The sequence below is a fragment of the Anser anser genome (genome assembly GCF_964211835.1).
Source record: "Anser anser genome assembly, chromosome: 3".
Taxonomy (NCBI): domain Eukaryota; kingdom Metazoa; phylum Chordata; class Aves; order Anseriformes; family Anatidae; genus Anser; species Anser anser.
In genome coordinates this window covers 83,684,169-83,703,100 of record NC_139722.1, presented here as the reverse complement: position 1 = coordinate 83,703,100, position 18,932 = coordinate 83,684,169, and the positions used below count along the sequence as shown (strand labels likewise).

Genomic DNA, 18,932 nt, shown 5'->3' with positions numbered 1-18,932 from the left:
AAACAGGGATAGGATTTGAAGGGACAACACAGTCAAAAACTTACAATATCAGGAACGGTTGAGTAGAAATATGTTGGTAATGGGGAGGATTCAATACAACCAGCAAGATGCCATTTGTCTTATGGATCAAAAGTGCCATCTGGGGTTTAAAACATGGAAAACCTGACCACCATGATCTAACTAGTAAGGCAAGCGCAATGTCTGCCAGCCTGGACAATGCTACCTGTAGCTAACTGCCCCACTTTTTCCTCACCTGACCTGGGTATAGCAGTCATCACAGCTTCTGAAGCTCCCCTCCTGGCTTGGGGCCAAGCTGCTTCCTCCTGCAACTGCTCCAGCCTTGCTGCGTGGAAATCCTCTGTCCTCTCCCACAGGAACTACCATCCTCACCATTTTCCAAGATCCTCCTGCTCTGAGAACTGCTGATGTGACATCAAGGAGAATTAAGATCTGCTATCTGAGCTGCTGAGCATCTTGAAAGAGCCAAGGAACATCTTAGGACCACAGTTTTGGTCATGGGCTTGTGTGCATTGAAGGAGGGATGGAGAAGACAGTTTCTGATGCAGGCAGATATTCTGAGGAAGATTTCTTGACTCATAGCCCAAAGGGAGTTCACTTTAAAGCCTTGCTCTCCCTTGTGGTCAGACTGTTGATATAAGGAATCCTAATTCCACCAGAAGGCTCACTCACCCCTCCTGCATCCCACCCTAAAGCCATATATGAAACAGCAGCACCCTTACCTGAGCTGGGGATCAGGAGTGCTGGCACAGAAAGCTGTTGACACTGGCCATGGTAGACACCAAGCTAGAAAGAATGATATAACTCTGTCTGGGGTCTTCTGCACGGTGCGGGGTGGGTATTGGGGGAATAAATCTCTGGATTTTCCCATACAGGATCCAACGACTTTGGGTACAAAAGCCCAGCGTGAAAATTAGTAGCATCCAGACAGTAAAAAGCTTTATAACAAATATTATTGATACCAATTTATCATTTTTTGTTCTCAAATTTGTGCTAATGTGGTAAATGTTAATGAGAAACTATGCTAAAGATACCACTTCATCATTCATTTAATAGACCCCACAGAACAGAGTTGTAAGCTAGTTACAAACCTTGGGCTCAATTACAATTGCGAACTCAGCCATGTGCAGAACAGCAGCTGACAGCCAGACTGAAGTTCAGAGGTGGAAGAGAAAACCCTTTAATATCCTTATTAGCAGTGCCTGAAAGAATGAAGGAGTTTTGTTTGAAACTTGCATTGTCTAATTTTCCACTGCATTCTCAGTGTTGACGACATTTGAAACCTGCACATTGTATAATAAACAAGAAGACCTGAATGGTGTGGTGAGGGAGAAGACAGACCTGAGGAGCTACCTGATAATATGATAGAATTTGCTGTCACTTAAAATGAGGCTAAACACAGGAAGAAGTCAAGTGAAAATCCATGGCTTATATTACACCTAATGTTAGACTGAAAGATCTAACCTTTCCTTCTGGCCCACACGTTGTATAAATCTATGCCACTGCCACATATATTTTACTGGCCTAAAACGTATCTAGGCTTTGATAGTGTAAATTCCCTTCCAACCACAGTAGTCAGATTGTTTGTTTCTGGAACTATATAACACCACCTATTAAAATCTAGTCTGACTTTCCCAGTGATTTAGAGAGAAACAGTGTTAGGAGACACATTAATAGCTTGAATGCAAATAATTCCCTTCTGCACTTCCTGTTAACATTAATCATTATAATCAACTGTCTTTACATATCTGGTAGTTTCAGTACACAAGGAAGTCAAGAAGCACAGACATCCTGGGTTTAGATGAGAAGGTCCAAGTTATAATGGAGGACAGCCAGGAAAGAGGGTTTCTGCTAACAGGAATCATCACCTTTTTCCAAACTGAGTTTCAGTTTGAATTAGATGAAGTCTTTTTTCTTCCCAACCCTCCACTCAGCAGGAAGCTGCCCACTAAGCTGCCTCTACCCGAATACTAGCAGCAAAGCCAGGTGTCAGTGTCACCAAGGGCTGGGGGCTCCCAGACTGCCTGGCTCAGGGGCCAGTCTCCCAGGGACCGCTGCGGGCTGATGTCTGTGGGAGATGGGGTGACCTCAGGACTCCACTTTGGAGATGCTGCAGAAGTTCATCGAGTGCAAGAAATTTCAGTCTCTAAATCCTGGAATCTGCCGACTAAAATTTGTCACATCAGCAAACTTTAAACCTAATCTCTTTGTCTGGAAGCTCTGCCTAAGGCACCAGTTTTCACACCAGGAAGGAGAAAGACAGTGGATGCAGGACCACAAGTCATGCAGTGAATCACACTGACAAAAATGGGAATGAAGCTGTGCTTTCAATTTACAGAAACTCCCCTAGCATAAATGAGTATCGAGAACCTCTTTCTGGCCTCTCTTCAGGTGCGGTGCCTATAGAGTGGCTGAGCTTTGGCTGGCTGCACTCCTCTCTCCTACTGCCCAAAGACATCTCTTTTGCCCCCTTACCCACACAAATCCTTGCCCAGGATTCCCCTGAGCAGGCTGGGGACTCAGAGCAAGATCCTCCTATTGAACAGTGTGTGTACAGCACCCAGCACAAGAGGGCTCTCCAGAGCTCAGCCACCACAAGCAAGAAGAAAATATCAATAATAAACCTCCCATTAAACCATTATCAAATTATATAATTCTCTGACAGTGGATATTCAGCTATATTATTTTTGGAGCTGTAAAGGACTCTTTGATTAATTAGCAGTCCAGCTGCTAATATATAAGAATAATAATATTATCCTAGAATATTGCTAAGAATATCATCCTTCAACAAAAGAATCAAGTCCTGTAGATTGCTGACTTCCCTTTTAAAAAGAAATGAAGCCAGGGAAAGTCAAAGGTTTTCATTACCTTGCTAGAGGTGCTCAGAAATGGTGCAGGAGGATGCTCATGTTGCTAGTGCTGTTGGACCTTCTAGTGTGCTCTGCAAAGGGATAGCAACCCCCCATAGGGCAATTATCCTAAAGAAACCCCGCCTGAACTTTAGGCTGTAGCACACTCATCTTGGATTGTTTCAGCTTGCAGCTGACATGCTTATTGAGCAAAAATTGCTTGGAGCTATGTCTCTCAGAGTTTCATACAATTGTCTGCTAGGCAGACTGTTTACAGCCCTAATTTCTACTGTCAGCTAGAGTAAAAAAAATATGACTTGTTGCATGCTTGGAGCCCAGATCAGTCTGGAGCACATTCGCATTTTTTCCTATCTTTTTGGAGGTGCAATGACCACAGTGAATTAACTTCCAGTCTCTACATGGTCTTCTGCCTTTGAGCCAAACAATCAAATGTTCCCTGGAGGCTTGACAGTGCAAGACTTTCTGCACAGAGCCAGAGGCTGACTGAAGTTTTTGGAGCTTTCATTCCAGTCTGTCACAGTGCGGTTATAGTGAGAAAACAGTTTATATGAAAAACTACACCTTCTCCTTCTGCAGATGTGCTCCTTGTATGTTTGAGTCAGAGCTGCTAATGTTATGGTCACATCCACACCACCCACCACCTTTTTTTAAGAAAAAAACCCACAACCCTGAAGTCCAATCAAAGAGTGGATATAAATCTTCCCCCCCCCCCGCCCCCCCCAATTTAGAAAACAGATACCACACCTGATACCTAAATCAACTGTCTTACCTGAAAGCTGCAGAGGGCATGCTGTGAAAAGGCAGCCAGCCTACTTCTTGCTGCTTAATTTGCTCATCCGAGATAGGTAATACTAGTTTTAATTTGCATTGCTTAAAGCTAGAATCAGTGTTTTGTTTTCACATTGCAGGAACATTTATAAAGATGAGTGCTATGTCAGACTGGATGATGAGAGGATGATTGTTCTTTCCTTCAGTGGAGGACTGAAGGATCATCACTGAGGATCATTCCTCAGAGGAGGAATGGAGGATCATCATGAAACTACCAACAGCCAGAAGGTTCAGAACAAACAAATGGAGGTGGTTCCTCACACCACGTGTAGCTAAGCTGTAGAAATCCTTGCTAGCATGTTGTTGCAGATGCTTAGGTTGATATCAACATCAATTCAAAAGGCTACTGAACAGATTCATGGAAGAAAGGGGATCTGTCCCTAGCTCAGGAAACCACTGCACTTCAAATGGCAGGCATGCTGGCCACCACCGTACACAGAGTATGGGCGGTGGACTGACCCTCCAGCCTAGCTGCACGAACACTGTGGCTGCTGCCAGCAGCAACGCTTCGGCAGGAGAAGGGGGAGAGAGACATGAGTCTGCCATCTGCGTGGAGCTGACCCCAGGCAGCCAGCAGCACTGCCAGGGTTTGTGGTTCACACATTGGTTCTCATATCAGGGTGAAAGACCCTCTGACCTACAGGGATGTAAATGAAACATCGGGTGGAAACACGAAAAGCACCACTCTGTAAGCCTGTAACTTGGTGAATTTGGCTCTTGCATCTTTACTGGGCATCTGAACAGAATTCAGTCCCCTCGAATTTATTAATTAATGAAAACAATCTGACAAAAACTATCCTAGTTTGTGAATTGAAAGTACAAGTCACCATGTACAATTCTGTTTTTTAATGGAGAAATAGCCTTATCAAAATCAGTTTTCTATACAGGATATTCATAGGATATCCCCAATTCTAAGAACAGTATGTGATAGTATCTACTTCTTTGCTCTCTGGATTTCAAGATATCCAATGTATTCCAAATGAGAAGAAAGTTGTACTTTGTGCAGGGATTAGAAAAATACTAACACAGAATTTGGCACCTCTTTCCCAAAGTTAGGTTGAAATCCCCACCAGGAGAGAAAGATGCTCTGAAGGCACCCTGAGTTCCATTGCTGAGCCTTGACACAAGGCAAACCCTTCCTGGAGTAGTTTTCCATTGGTAGAAGTATTTTATGGTAATCGTTGCTGCGTGGTGCCAGCACTCTCTAGGCAGCTCACAGACAGTGGGCTGGGGGCGGTCCAGGCTGGTTAACAGTAATTTCAGTTCTGGGAAAAAATAATAATAATAAAAAAAAGAGCCACACAAAAGTGGCAAGGTGCCAGTTCTACAGGGTTTAGTGGCAAGAATATTTTCACCAGCAATCACCAAAATGTACCACATTGGAGGCTGTGTTGGCATGAGAGAGGAGAGAAGGTTTCACCTATCTGTATCCTAATGAGTGGGACTTAGCTATGCACAGGGCACTGAAGCTCATGCCACCAAAAATAATAAAGGATGAAAGCCTTCTGCTTTCATTCAGCTAGGCTGAGGTTGGCTCCAGGACCTTGTACATCCCAGACCAAGGGCCTTACCACCGCTCCAATGCCCAGCCTCACCTAGACCCACCCTGCCATTTGATTTTCCCAACCCACACCTGTTTTCATTTAAGCTTTCAACAAGTTTTGATTATGCTCCTATTCAGGAAAAAAATCTCAAAAGTTGTTCTGCTTGATCAAGACCTTCTCGGAGAAGAGATTTAAAGCTTTATGGAAGAAGAGGATCCAGACCGGGCAGCTGGCTCACTAGCTCTTCTTCTGTGAGTCCGGCTCAAGTCATTTTTCATTAGTGACTCTCACCCCATTTCCTTTACTTTGTGACATTAACATGATGCTAGACACTAACTCACCACTCCGGAGACATATGTTAGAGAGGCAAAATATCTAGTCATCTTTAGGCGGCTTGCCACCATCCATCACCAAACCCGTTTCAGAGACAAATGCAGAGAGCTGGATCCGAAAGTAGATTGCAAACCACATTACACATGGGAAACAAATACTATCCAGGAAACCTTTTTACAGGTCTAAATTATAAATCACTCCTTGGAAGAATTTTTATTTTGGAGAAGCATTTGGTGAAATGCTGTATTTGACCACAGACAGCTGGGCTACTTAATCATTTTGTATCATTTACATCCATAGCAACTTATTTCATCCACAGTGCATATGACTACAAACCTTCAGAGAAAAAGAATAACATATATATATGCCTCGATGTATAAGTATATATTTGTATATACTAACATAAATATATCTATATTTGTGAGTATGCATACACACACTGCAGTATCTGATGTGATACTACATCTCATCTTACATTAAAGAAACTACAAGAACAGGATTTTATTTTTTTTTTAAATTCAGTTCACTGAGGACACTGAAATTTCAAAGGCAAGAAAAGTTCTTATATTAATAAACATTTCTTTTCAGCTGTAGCAGTTAACAGTTGCATGGAGCTAATGCTACACCAGGAACAAGTCTGACTAATTTGTGTGCACTAAAATGATCATACAAACAAATGCCTCAGCTGTTACAAAGCTAACTTAGTTTCCCAATGAGCTCTTAGTGAAATATGCAAATACACTTCTATACGTATTTCAGTATTTTAATATTCAACATAGCATGATACTGCTTACACAAATATAAGTAAGCCAGTACATGAAGAAGCAGAGGAAAAGGTAAAGGTATTTGCAGGAGTTAATGTTATAATTTAGAAAAGCACCCGATGAAATGTGTAAGGGTATACTGAACCAGAAGAAGAATAAGGAGAAAACTCTGGCTTTTTTTTTTTTTTTTTTTTCTAATTGTTCAATGTGTCCTTCTAGAGACTGATCACAGCCTTCTTGGAGCAGTTTGGTTTGAAGGAAAAAATCATGACCTGCAAGCAGAGTCAGTTTTACAGATGAACATGAACACAACTCTGGCTAGTGAACTCCAGAGACTGCAAGTGTTCTGGGTAGCAGCACAAAACATCCATCACACTGGTGCAAAGAGCCAGGTGTGCACATCAGGGGAGAGGATTTACATTCACAAGAAGGCTCCATGGATATAATGTTAACTTTGTCCACAACCACTAACAGGAACCTCCAGTGGTCCCCTTTTACAATTTAGGATAAGCTTGTCTCCTGTGAAGGACCACTACTTTCTAAGTGCGGTTCAACCTTACATTTGAGAAATCCTCTTTAAAACAGAGGAAAATTTACACTTGATAATTGCCCTCTTATCAAAAATTATGCTACTTAGGGAGAACTGCACAGTAGAAACCAAAGTGGCACTATCCTATATATTTATTCCAGTAGCCTTCATCAGAGAAAAATTGCTTAAAGTTATTGACAATAAGCAAGATCCATATCAGGAACCTAGTAGTGAGCAGCCCTCATGCCAATGCCATGCGTTATAGGATAATTATGTAGGTTACCAAAAGGACCCATTCAATACAGCACAGTTGCTATCTATTATATCTATTCCTTTTATCTGTGTGTATATTTGGGTGGGATTTTCACCAGTTCTCAGATCTGCTTTACTTCAGCTATTGTTTAAAACATAGAAAAATCCTCTTGATTTCCTGAGCAGGACGATACTGGGAGTCTCACCTTACAACCGCAGGGGCATCTGGGCAAAGACCATGCTCTCTCACTGGCATCCGCTGAATGACTACAGTCACTGACAGCAGCACCTGTAGATCTAGCCCTGCCTTCAGCTCTTGTCCGCTACAGTGTGAAACGAGCATTGTGGTGCTCCTCAAGAAACTGAAAGAAGATAGGCAACCTGAAAGCAAATAGGTGAAGAAAGCTTTCTGCTTTCCAAAGCAGCTAGGTCCGTTCAAGATGACAAAAGGCAAGACACTGGCACGTGTTTTACATAGTTAACAGCCCCCTCGTTTGCATCATATTCCATCTGCGGTTTAAGAACAATTCATCCCTTTGTAAAGATTGCCCACTGCAGCCACACTACTGCAGAGGTCGGGAAGAACTGGCTTATCTACTACCTGTGTGTTAGTCACACAAACTAAAGCCTACGGATTGAGCAACCAGCTGTTTTGCACTTTGGGGTTCACAAGTCTGCCCTCTATTAGGCATCCCCCATCCTGCCTATATCTTACCCATACTCTTCCTCAGCGCTTCAAGTCCGTTTCCCATAGACAGAAAGCGGTACAAGGCTGTCTTTTTTGTCTAAGCTACAGGCACGCTCTGTATAACTGAGTTTTAAAAAATACTCAGTTCAAAGATGCAACATAAATAGTCTGGGTGACATTGGTAATAAGCTATTTTGACAGTTTCATATCATAGCACTAAGAAAATGAGCAAGCCTGCATGTTATTAAGCAAAGAAAATTCTGCTGAAAATGATCACAGCAGAATTCAAGCCCGCTCCTAAGAGGCTGAGCTCTTTGGAGTATTCACAGCACCTGCTGCAGGTACTCAAATGCTCAGCATGGCCAGTGGAAAGGGAGGGACTCCTGCAGAAGACAGTTCAGAGCACATACACTGCATGGACCCTCTGCAAGAGCTTTTCTCTGTCTGGCCACTGACTGTACGCAGACCCTGGGAAGACTGGGCTCTGGATTTAGTCATCTTCAGTTAGATTCCTCACATAGACAGGTCTGAATATCTGCTAACACATACATTTGTGCTGTGATTCTCAGCAATCCCCTATCAGTCCAAACCACTGTCAGCATTTTCACATTCAATAAATTCTTGGCATTTCTGTTGAATTTTGTTCATGGCACATGCACATTAGCTGAGCTCCACAACACATCTGTTGTGCAGCTAAGTAGATGATACAGCCCAGGGGCTTGGCCACACTTCCAGGACTTGTTTAAGACGACACAGTCCAGTAGAGACACTGGGAATAGTAACCTAGGGGTCCCCTTTCTCAATTTGTAAAGCAACTTCCCTCTCTCTTCCAACCACTATTTTGGGTATTTTTCCTAACATCTTACAAAACTTCCTTAAAAAGGACCTCTAGGACAACGTGACAGGGTTGAATTTGTAAAGCAGGAACTCATTCTTTCCTCTATAAAGTTTTTTTTTTTTTTTCCCCCTATAGATTTGGGGTTTGGACCTAAACCTTAGATGTTTCAAATCCAGAGATCCACAATTTCTGAGTACCCCATGTGGTCATCTTAAAGAGTCCAGATTTTCGTTAAGTGCAGAGCACTTTCCTAGTAGGGATCTGACCTCGTTAACACACCTGAAAAGGGAGGTGTACAAAGGTTGTGGCCACTCTTGGAGACGCTGTGCACTGCTCTCCTGGCAAGGCATGCTCTCTGCCACCCCAAAAGAGAGCTGGGCTCTCTTGACCCTCATGCCAGGCATTCCAGACGAGCAACAAGAAAGCTGCCAGCTTCACAGGGACATGCTAAAGATATTTTTAAAATCCTCTGCTCTCTGTCAGTTATAACACCCTTTCTGAAGGTTAAAATAGTAACCAGTTTCCAGCATCCACAAACCAAACCCCAATAGCTACTTTTGGCACCATCTGACACATTCTTGGCAGTCTCAGCAGGGAGGCCAGGCACAGGCTGGATGCAAAGCCACTGACATCCCGTCTAGAAACAACTCAGCCATACTGGAGAAAATGCTTTTAAAACACTGTATGCAAGGAAAACATCTTCAAACAAGATTATCATCTTATATGGACAAAGCACAACTTTGAAATCCATTTTTGCAGAACATGGCACGCTGTTCTCTCTCACCAAGGCACAAGCGCCGAGATCTGTACTCATAGTAGTAGCACTGCTAAAACCAGCATGACAGAATGCAAACGTGCTCCCAAGTCAAACAGAAGACATATCACCAGAAGAGGGAAATCATGTTCCCAGAATTCCAGCCTACAATAGATGTCCAAAAAATCAGATTAATTCAAACAGACGCTCAGTAAATTCTAATTGGAGCAAAATGTGGAGCGTTTCCCCTTTTATCACACTTTTCCATCAACTGTTGCTGTTATGCATGTGAAGTACCAGCAGTCCCTTGTGACGAGCAAATACGCACAACCTCCTAAAAAAGCCCATGCTTCAGCAACAGCACTCATTAACCAGGCCCTGGCCCACAGAAGGGCCTTGTTATCAAGAACCCCTGAACAGCACTATTCAATGTGCTCCTTTGTTGCAAGCTACAAAACAGCAGTGACTACAGAAGGTTACGATGATCTCTCACAAAGGGAAATCCATTAACTGAAGTGCCTTACCTCAAAGGAAAGCTAGGGTCTTGTCCATGCGGAAGAGCACTTCTTCAGTTTTCCAAAGAGAGGGAGGACCAAGAAAATCCGTTAGCAAGAACATCATTTCTGTTTCTTCTGTATAAGGAAAACATAATTCATTCCTTCTCAGCAATGAAAATGAGAGGGCATGCAGTAGGAAAGGAGGATTCAATGATGTTTCTGCCTTGGTAGCATCATCCTAGAACTTTGAGCTCAGCCCCTGCAGGAGAACATGGGAAACAGAAAATCAGAGAGGTACTTGCAAGGGACCTTAACCAACAGCTTGCCAGCTTATGCCAGCTTTCCTTAAAATAAGTCACTGCTTTATTTTACATCTAGTTAAAAATCTTCATTTTGAGCAATTCTTGAAGAAAGTCACTGAGAAGGTCTCAAATTCAAAATGCTAGAACAGAAGTATTTGCCATGTGGAATGACTTAAGGATGGAGGATACCTCACTGTAACTCAGCCTGCTCAAGTCTCTTAACATGGTTGAGAATTTAACAAGTTAATGCTGAGAAAGGTCTCAAAATCTTTCAGGGGAGGATACAACATTTAAGAAAAGCAAGCTTAATGGTACCCTTGAAATCAAAAACTAGCATAAAGAAACTACTCCATCAAAATACTGCTTAAATTTTGCCGTCTCTAGGGTGCTGCACAGACATTACATGCAGCACAGACAACAGCATTTTAACCTTATGACAACAATAAACCAGGAGAGAAATGGACTCCAGCTCGAAACAGGTAAAGGTAAGAAAGAGAGAACAGATTAAATGAGTTTAGCTCAAGTTTCTTTCACAGAAGAGACATCTGAAGCTTTTAATCCCAAGCTCTGACACAAAACAGCTGTGTGGTCTCTCACTTGGAAGTAACAGAGCTCATTTCTGACCTTTGGGGCTACACCAAAAAGCCAGAGAGATCTGACCTAGGTTCACTATAAAGGTTAAAAAGATCAGGAGACAATGGAAAAGAACCCAAAGCACATATAACCACTAGCCAATCAACCCAGTAATAGCACTTGTGACTTTTAAACTTATCTCAGCATTTTGAGAAGAGCTCAGTTCATGACCTGAGCCTCATCAACAGATGAGTTTGGACCATAAATTTGAGATACAGGACTAAGCATCCCCTAAGCCAGAAGAATACTCCAACTAACTTGGCATAAAGGCTCGTGAATTTGGAGAGAAAGTTAGTTGCTGCCACATAACTACTTCAGGCTTATGAGAAGCAGAGTGTGGGTTTGCTTCTGTGTCACAGGAGAAATAGGCAGGTTCAGAGCTGCAGAAGGGAAGAAGGAGGCAAAAGATTCCCTGTCTGTAACTAGCGATGCTGAGGGGCATGCAAATATTCAGGACAGCTCTTGCAAGAGCTGTTAAACTGGCTGGCTGTTCCCTAGCACATGAGGGCTTTCCAAACCCCTCTTGACTTGAATATTTTATTGTCACTTATAGACAGCCCTCATGAAAGCACGTATTTAAGATAACTATGCATAATACTGTAAACCTTCAGACTTTCACAGTGCGACAAATAAGCCTTCCTTGTGCCAACTCACATTTTTTCCCTAGAACATCATGCTGCATTTTCTCTTCCCATCCAGTTAGGCTGCTTAAACAAATAAATCCTCGTCCCTCTAGTGCTGTATCACTCACATTTATATGGTTAGTCTACACATAACTGTTTTGTGCCTTCTGCACTTAGTCCCTCAGCCTCTTGCTTACATATCAGCTTGTGTTCAGGATTATTCAATGCTGGATGGAATTTATAGCCAGAGCAATGCCCTGTTTGTCATCCAAGTTTTGCTACACTGGAATTAACTCACCAGCACCTGCACAGTGACTTATGAAGAAAAGCTAATCTCGGTTTATGGTGTGCTGGGATGCTTTTTGCATATAACAGTGGAGTGAATAATTTCCACTGAAACACAAATCACTTCTAAGGCAGTCCACATTTTTCCATTTATCAAGTTTTTCTCTCGATTCTTGATTCTGGTCCATGGGTTTGCCTTCATTAGGCATCGTACTGTTCAGCAAGCTTGGCAGAACAGGCTAGCAGGATGCAGTCTGACTTCAGGCTCAGAGCCATGACTCCTGCGCCTGGGTAGGGGTGGTCAGCTTTAAACCACAATTTAAATTCCCCGTGCTCAGCAGCTGGAGCTCTCCAATCACTCCCACTCCTTAAACCTCGCAGGGCTTTCAGCCACAGTGGTACCCAAGCACTAGAGAGCACTGTGGAGGCTTCCGAAGTGGGAATGTCATGTGGTTAAAGAAGGGAATTTTAGCTGGATGCTCCCTACTGCTGGCGAAATCGTGGCTAGAGCCTCTCAGTACTTATGTGCTACTGGAGCATACTGAGTGGAGATTTGCAGTCCTCTGGTTAGCAGGGGCAGCTCTTGATCTGCAGCTCCACAAAAGCTCACAGATCCACCTGGAAGCAGCACTGTTGTTGATGTGAATGCCTGACTCCCAACTTGTCCTTGTGCCTCTGCGACACATCTGGGGATTCAAAAGCACTTGCAGAGGGGAGGCAGAGGTTCCACTACAATGCTGCAAAAACCTCAGCATCTTTTACGTCTCTTTTGTTGTTACAGAGCTTATTACAACCCACCTACAGCCATAGTGGATCACAGCTAGCATCGTTCAAACTTCCATACATGCTACGGAAATATAATTCGGAGCTTTTGCTTCAGAGCAGGAAAGAACAGAGGAGCATTCACAAAGCTCAGGGAGAATTCCCCACTCAGAGAAGTGGTTAGCATTTCCCTCTAGGGAAATACTAAGTTACAGGCCCACTAGATAGCAACTGGTTGTACACACAGCCATGCTCAACAGGTTAACGTTATGGTGTAATCCTGTCTTTGTGATGTGTCAGGGCTAAACCCCTTCAGAAGCAGCTTGTCTCTCTCTGCGAAACCTGTCTGTACAATATATTTCTTTTTTCTTCTTACAGCTATTACTGGAAAGCTTAGGAATTGTGATTTCACATGCAGCATTCAACTGTGTAAAGGCAGCTGGTCAGGGATTTGATAGTTTGTGATAGTTTGTAATGCAATCACATGTAAAATCTTGATGTTTGCCTTTTTTTTTTTTTTTTTTGTGTGTGTGTGTGAATTCCCTAAGAGGCGGGGTGGTCCTATGATCAATTCAATGCATTTCTGCGCCAGCACTGTGGAAGCTGTTACCAGCTGTACCAGTCTTCCCCTTGAAATTGTGTTAAAACTATTGCACACATTCTTTGCGTCTTGGAATTTTGCAGCTGCTGTAATTATTTCTACCTCATTTTATCTTGTCTGGGAAATTCAGATTTCAAGTTCTTCGGGGCAGGCTTCTTTTTTTTGGAGCTGCTTATATTTGCTTTAGCACAGGGAGTCTTGCATATCCATAGGGACCTCTATGATTTGAATGACAAGTAACTACCGAACAAGAACAATTTGGAGAAATGTGCTTTCTCTAGTTCTTCAGGCCTTTCCTCTAACACAGATAAGGACCTTTCTCTGAGCAGCTTCAGCATGAATGGAGCAGCACAGTCTAAGAAAAAGGCCTTGCATTAGAGCCCATTCATAACTCTCCCCCTGATTCCATGGGGGGGAAAAAAAAAAAAAAAAAAAAAAAGCAGGAATTGGGGATGAAAAAGTTCAAGAAGAAAGGTAAGCAGTGCAAACTCCTGAAAATGCAAAATGAACTGGCAGGCAAAGCAGTCAAATTTTACAACAGAAAACTTGCATATGCTAGAAAGTCTATGACAGAAGCACCCCCTCACTGGATCAGGAGGCGAAGCCTTCAAGCATTTGCTCAGTCATGAGCTGACTCACTTCCTCCCTCCGGCAGTATCATGTATTCAGACTTCAGCAACACTTCTAGGACAAACCAAATTTTATCCTTTCCCAGAAAGCTCCTACTAGCTTATTTCAGGCTCTCTTCATGAACCACAATTTTGTCTTTCACAGGAGCTCCCTGGTTCCCACCAAAACAGTCATCACATTTCTGACACCCTGCACCCTTCCCACACAGGGAAGGAAATTCACTAAGACCCCTTGCTGCTATGAGACAAGTATTTTAATGTCTTCAGTTGGAATGGGACAATGTGAAGGACGTGATATTCCTTTGCTGCATTTAAGATAACTTCTCCTGAGCCAGACTCTGTGTATGATTAGACCTATGAAGCTGGGATCACTTTATTATAGGGATGATGGATAGATCAACATTCAATTATACAGCTGCAAACCTGGGACTCTGGAAAAGGCTATAAACATGGCAATGAAACTGGACTAGATAAGATAGGCAACTCTAAGCTTTTGCTGTAATGTTTATGGACTTAGAGTACTCCTATGAGTGTAGTCTCTGGGCATTCAAACAGGATAAAATAGAATAACAATTTGCTTTGATCCTTCTCTTTCTGGTTCACTGTGGCCCTGAGTTCTCTGTTCTCTATACAAAGTTGCTTTACCAGTTCAGTAATTATGTGCAAGTGAGAAAAACTTCCAATGCAAAGGGGAGAAGGAATAAATTCCATATTTAAGTCCAGAACTGGATAACTATGCAAGAGCAAGTTCAGATGCCGTGCAGACACACACAAGACCTCCCATTCTCTCTGCCTCCAGACAATGCAACTTAGGGCACATGCAAACTAGGCCTGAGTCCGTGCTCGCTCTTAGCTGCCACAGAAGTTGGAGCCCTAACTGGGAATTTCACTGGAAATTCTCTTCTTTGGCTCCCCCTTCTCATCAGGCACTCAGTTCTCCCACAAGCAGCTGCTGTGGGAGCTCACGTTTAAGGAAGGAAATTGCCCCTCTGGAAGCAAGGCCGCTGATGCCTGTGTGGAACCAGGCCCTTGTGCTTCCCTCACGTGCGGTGAGAGGTGGCACAGGGAGCAGGGCGCCAATGTGAGACCCAGCTCTGCCGGCCGCCCCCCGAGCTCACCCGCTGTGCTGCAGAGGCCTGCCCGTCAGGAGGAGCTCCTTGAGGAGCGGCGTCTACACCACTCCAGCCTTGGCTCTGGTCCTCTGCAGGTTTGGAGCCCTTGCTCAGGGACTCCTCACAGCAGCAGATCTCGCCCTCTCCACACAACTCCGCTCGTGGTGCCACACGGGGGAGCTTGTGCTGTGACTGAAACCCTCCACTTCCAGCCGACTTCCACTCCTGACTTGAGGCACTGGACACGGAGCTCTGCGAGGGCTGGCTGAAAGTCACGGCCTACATGTACCCAGTGCGCACAGGCTTTGATAAAGATGTGCCTTTTCAAAATGATCTTCTGGTTGCTGAGTCTTCAGGGCATATTCAGTGCTACACAGCACTTTTAACAGAGACTATGAGGTTACAAACTTAATTTTATTTTTAAATGAGAGCTCATTCTCCTTTGATTGGAAAAGTTTAGGGGAAAAAAATAGCCTTGCTACACATATTGCAAGACTGACAATAAAAGCACAAGTGATTTTGATTTTGTCTTGAAGAAGCAGCCAAGTCCATCACTCATAAGCCTTCACTCACAAACTGTAGCAGCTTCCAGTTGCCTTTGGCTTGGTAGATTGAATAAAATGAAAACTACTGTATTTTAGAGGTTTAAACAAAGCAAGCCAAGTAATAGGGATCAATTCCAGCCATCCACTGAGATGACAACAACCAGCCTCCAGTTAGCCTCACTCCTTGCTGAGCCATGCCTGGCTGTGAAGCCACTTTGACAGCTGAAGTAAAAGCCTGAGGGCTGGGAATCTGTCTCATCATATTCAGCAGACAGACAGACCTGAAGTCTACTTGGAAACCACTGAAATCACAATCAGGCCTTAGAGATGAAACAGGGTTAAAAGTCACCACCCAGGTTGTTCAGAAAATAAACAGTGTGGTATCTCAGAATGGTTTGGGTTGGAAGGGACCTTACGGACCACCTGGTTCCACCCCCCACCAGACCAGGTTGCCCAGGGCCCCATCCAGCCTGGCCTTGAGCACCTCCAGGGATGGGGCATCCACAGCTTCTCTGGGCAACCTCTGCCAGTGTCAGTGCCTTGACACCTGAGTGGTAGCCTGAGGATATAGCATGAATAGGATATAGCCGACCTAGCATGGCCCCAGCCGTCTGAAAAGGGAAGAGGGCCGCAGGCGGGCTGGACGCAGACGGGCTGCACCCTTGCCCGCTCTGGGGGGTCCCCAAAGCCCCCTGGGCGGCACGGGAGCTGTGAGCCCGGCGGGCAGGCTGCCCGCAGCCGGCCTCGGCGCGGAGGCCGCCCCTCGGGGCGGGGCCCCCGGCAGCCCGGCAGGGGTCTGGGCCGGGGCCGGACCCGCGGCCCCATAAGAGGCTTGGGGCGGCGGTGGTAGCACCAGGAGGAGCAGCAGCAGCGGAGGCAGGATGCAGGCGGCTCCCGGAGCGCAGGCGGCGCGGCCCTTCAAGCTGAGGAAGAGTTTCGGTAGGGGCGGCGGGGCCGCGGAGCGCAGCAGGGGCGGCGGGCTGCGCGCACGGGTAACGCTTGTCCTCTCTCCCGCGCAGCCACCAGGCTGGAAGAAGTAGCCGGCATCAGGGCCAAGTTCCCGACGAAAATCCCGGTAAGGCTCTGCTTTTGTCGCCGTGCTCGGGGGAGGCTCCCGGCGCCTCTTTCTTTGAAGTTTGGGAGCGGGGGACGGGATGCCTTTATGGCTTCTAAGCGGCTCTGATTAAAACAGGTGATTGTTGAGAGATACCAGAAGGAAAAATACCTTCCTCTCCTGGACAAAACCAAGTTTCTTGTTCCCGAGGAGCTGACCATGACCCAGTTCATAACTATCATCAGGTGGGCAGTGGGCACCGGGGTGGGCTCCGGCCGCGGCCCCCTCCCCCCGCGGGGAGAGGCGTTTGCTCGGGTGCTTTGGGGAAAGGAGGTGCCTCCTGCTTTCCCTCCTGCTTTCCGGACCCGTGAAGCCTCCTCTCCTCCCTGCTAAGGGCAGTGTGCAAGGACTGCACTAAACTCCGGCTCTGCTTTCCTCCTGCTTGCTGAAGCTGGTGCTGTGGCTCTGTTCTCCTAGCTCTTGCTGTGCTGTGCTCAAGTTTATAGCAACTCTTAGGTGTGAGCCGTGTGAAGCATGCTTCTAAGTTATTCCTTACAAAAGTGCTGTAGCAGAGAAGTCTCCCGAAGTACTTAGTGCATTCTCTGCCAAAGCATTGGGAAATAGCAAGGCTTTCAGACTCCTAAAAGTGCATTGAGGAGATCTTCCTGGCTATTAATTCCTGTAGGAGATGCTTTTGTCTCTTGCACAGCTGATCTGTATGTTATGTCTCTGAGAACTCTTCTTTTGAAGGTAGGCTTACTTTAAGTGTAACTGACTATTCTGTAATCACTTACTGTAGCTGTACAGCAGGAGCTTTCGGTTTCTGCTTAGCACTTCTCCCCAGCAACTGAGAACTCAAAGCTCAGACTCAGTAGCCCTTGTGGTCTAGAAATTTAAGCCTTTCCTTGGAGCACAAGCCTCCTGGCTTCCAAGCACACGGTTAGCTTCCTGCTGATGAAGACGTTAAACCACATAATGACTTTACACAACATTTCTTTTACATAGTTCCCTAATAAGCTACTGTTCTCCTTTGTGTATTTCATGGACTAATGTTGATGCCTTCTTAAATTTGCTAATGCTTAATCCTCTATTCCCTTTCCCCTCCCCTCTTCAATTAGAAGCAGGATGGCTCTAACAGCTACACAAGCTTTCTACCTGCTGGTGAACAACAAGAGTCTAGCCAGTATGTCCTTGACAATGGCAGAAGTGTACAGGGACTACAAAGATGAAGATGGCTTTGTGTACATGACATATGCTTCCCAGGAGATGTTTGGATGCTTCTTACTCACTCAAGGGAAAACTATGGAATGTCTTCAGAAAACCTAAGGCTGGGGTCTGCGTGCTGCAGTGACACAGTTGTGCTGTGAGTCATGCCTGTGATGTGAAGTTCGGAGATGCTCCTTCCAATATGAGTTCATGAGCTCTGTACTGGGGAGTCATGACCCAGAAGCTGGCAGGACCAGCTCAAGGCAGAAATGGTGGTACACTTTTCCTGGATAATAACTTAGATATCTATTTTTATACCTGAAGACACTATGGGTTTTTTTGGAACTGCACCTCCACTTTTTTTTTTTTTGCAATACCAATCCTTAATGTAACTGCTTTTTAAGGTGTCCTTAAAGTCTAAATCTAAGAGTAAAATAAAGAAGCTTTTAAGTATTGGGTTGAACATTAGTTTTAATCTGGGGAAAGACTATCTAGGTGAAGGTCCTAGAACAATTCTGGGAATCTGAGCCTAACGTCTCTTAAATGAAGCATTGCTTGCATAGCCACTCCTTAACTTCTGAATGAGATAACAAAGTTCTGGGTCTGCTCCATTGTGAGTGACTTTACCTATAAACAACTTCTTAAGCTAGGTACCTGAGCTGCAAGACTGCAGTAGTGTTAGAACAGGATTCAGTGCAGTGTAGTTTTAGCACCTGAATAAACTCCTGTCAGCTGTTACAGAAAATGCTGTGAATGCCTATGATAGACAACAATTTGTTCAAATAAGTAATACTGACTACTAGCCAGCATAACATCATTTGCGTTTATATGACTTGAACTGTAACTTGAGTGTTCAAGATCTGTCTAGTCCAGCCTCTCTAGGAAAGATGCTCACATCCTTTCCCTACAAGCACGTGCATGTCCCTTCTGCAGGAGGGCTTCACTAAACCTTCTCTCAGGGGTGGGTATCTGTGTTGTACCTTACAGTGAAGAGGTATGACAGTGTCTAAAACTCCCTAAACATAAATTATAGGACTCCTGACAGGAGGCTCAGTCTGAAGCTAGCCTTCCTGGCTTCCTCATATCTGAGGAATGTATCAGGGAAGCTGTAAATGTTCTCAGCATGCATAATGAGCTTAAAACACCAAGTCATTTAAAAATCTGTTGCAGCATGCAGTTAATCAACCTTAGGCAGCCTCAGCTTAGGATGGTCAAATTGTTACATTATGATGCAATTGTTTTGTTCAGTACTGAACTGATTTGCA

General features: G+C 44.5%; 2 protein-coding genes across 2 annotated transcripts in view; one reads left to right on the top strand and one right to left on the bottom strand.

Annotated features, from left to right (window-relative positions):
• Positions 1–18,932, bottom strand: part of LOC310897108 (uncharacterized protein) — a 50,802-nt gene that overhangs the window by 647 nt on the left and 31,223 nt on the right. The window contains exons 8-11 of the mRNA XM_083830349.1: positions 9,943–10,174; positions 1,110–1,220; positions 741–804; positions 254–422 (exon numbers count right to left, since the gene is read on the bottom strand). Of these exons, the coding sequence (XP_083686475.1) occupies positions 254–422; positions 741–804; positions 1,110–1,142 (266 nt within the window). The 5' untranslated portion in view covers positions 1,143–1,220; positions 9,943–10,174. The remainder of the gene's footprint in view (positions 1–253; positions 423–740; positions 805–1,109; positions 1,221–9,942; positions 10,175–18,932) is intronic.
• MAP1LC3C (microtubule associated protein 1 light chain 3 gamma) lies at positions 16,192–18,317 on the top strand. Its single transcript, XM_083830348.1, has 4 exons — positions 16,192–16,346; positions 16,427–16,482; positions 16,600–16,706; positions 17,580–18,317. Exons 1-4 carry the CDS (start codon positions 16,289–16,291, stop codon positions 17,785–17,787), a joined length of 429 nt encoding a protein of 142 aa, XP_083686474.1. The 5' UTR covers positions 16,192–16,288; the 3' UTR covers positions 17,788–18,317.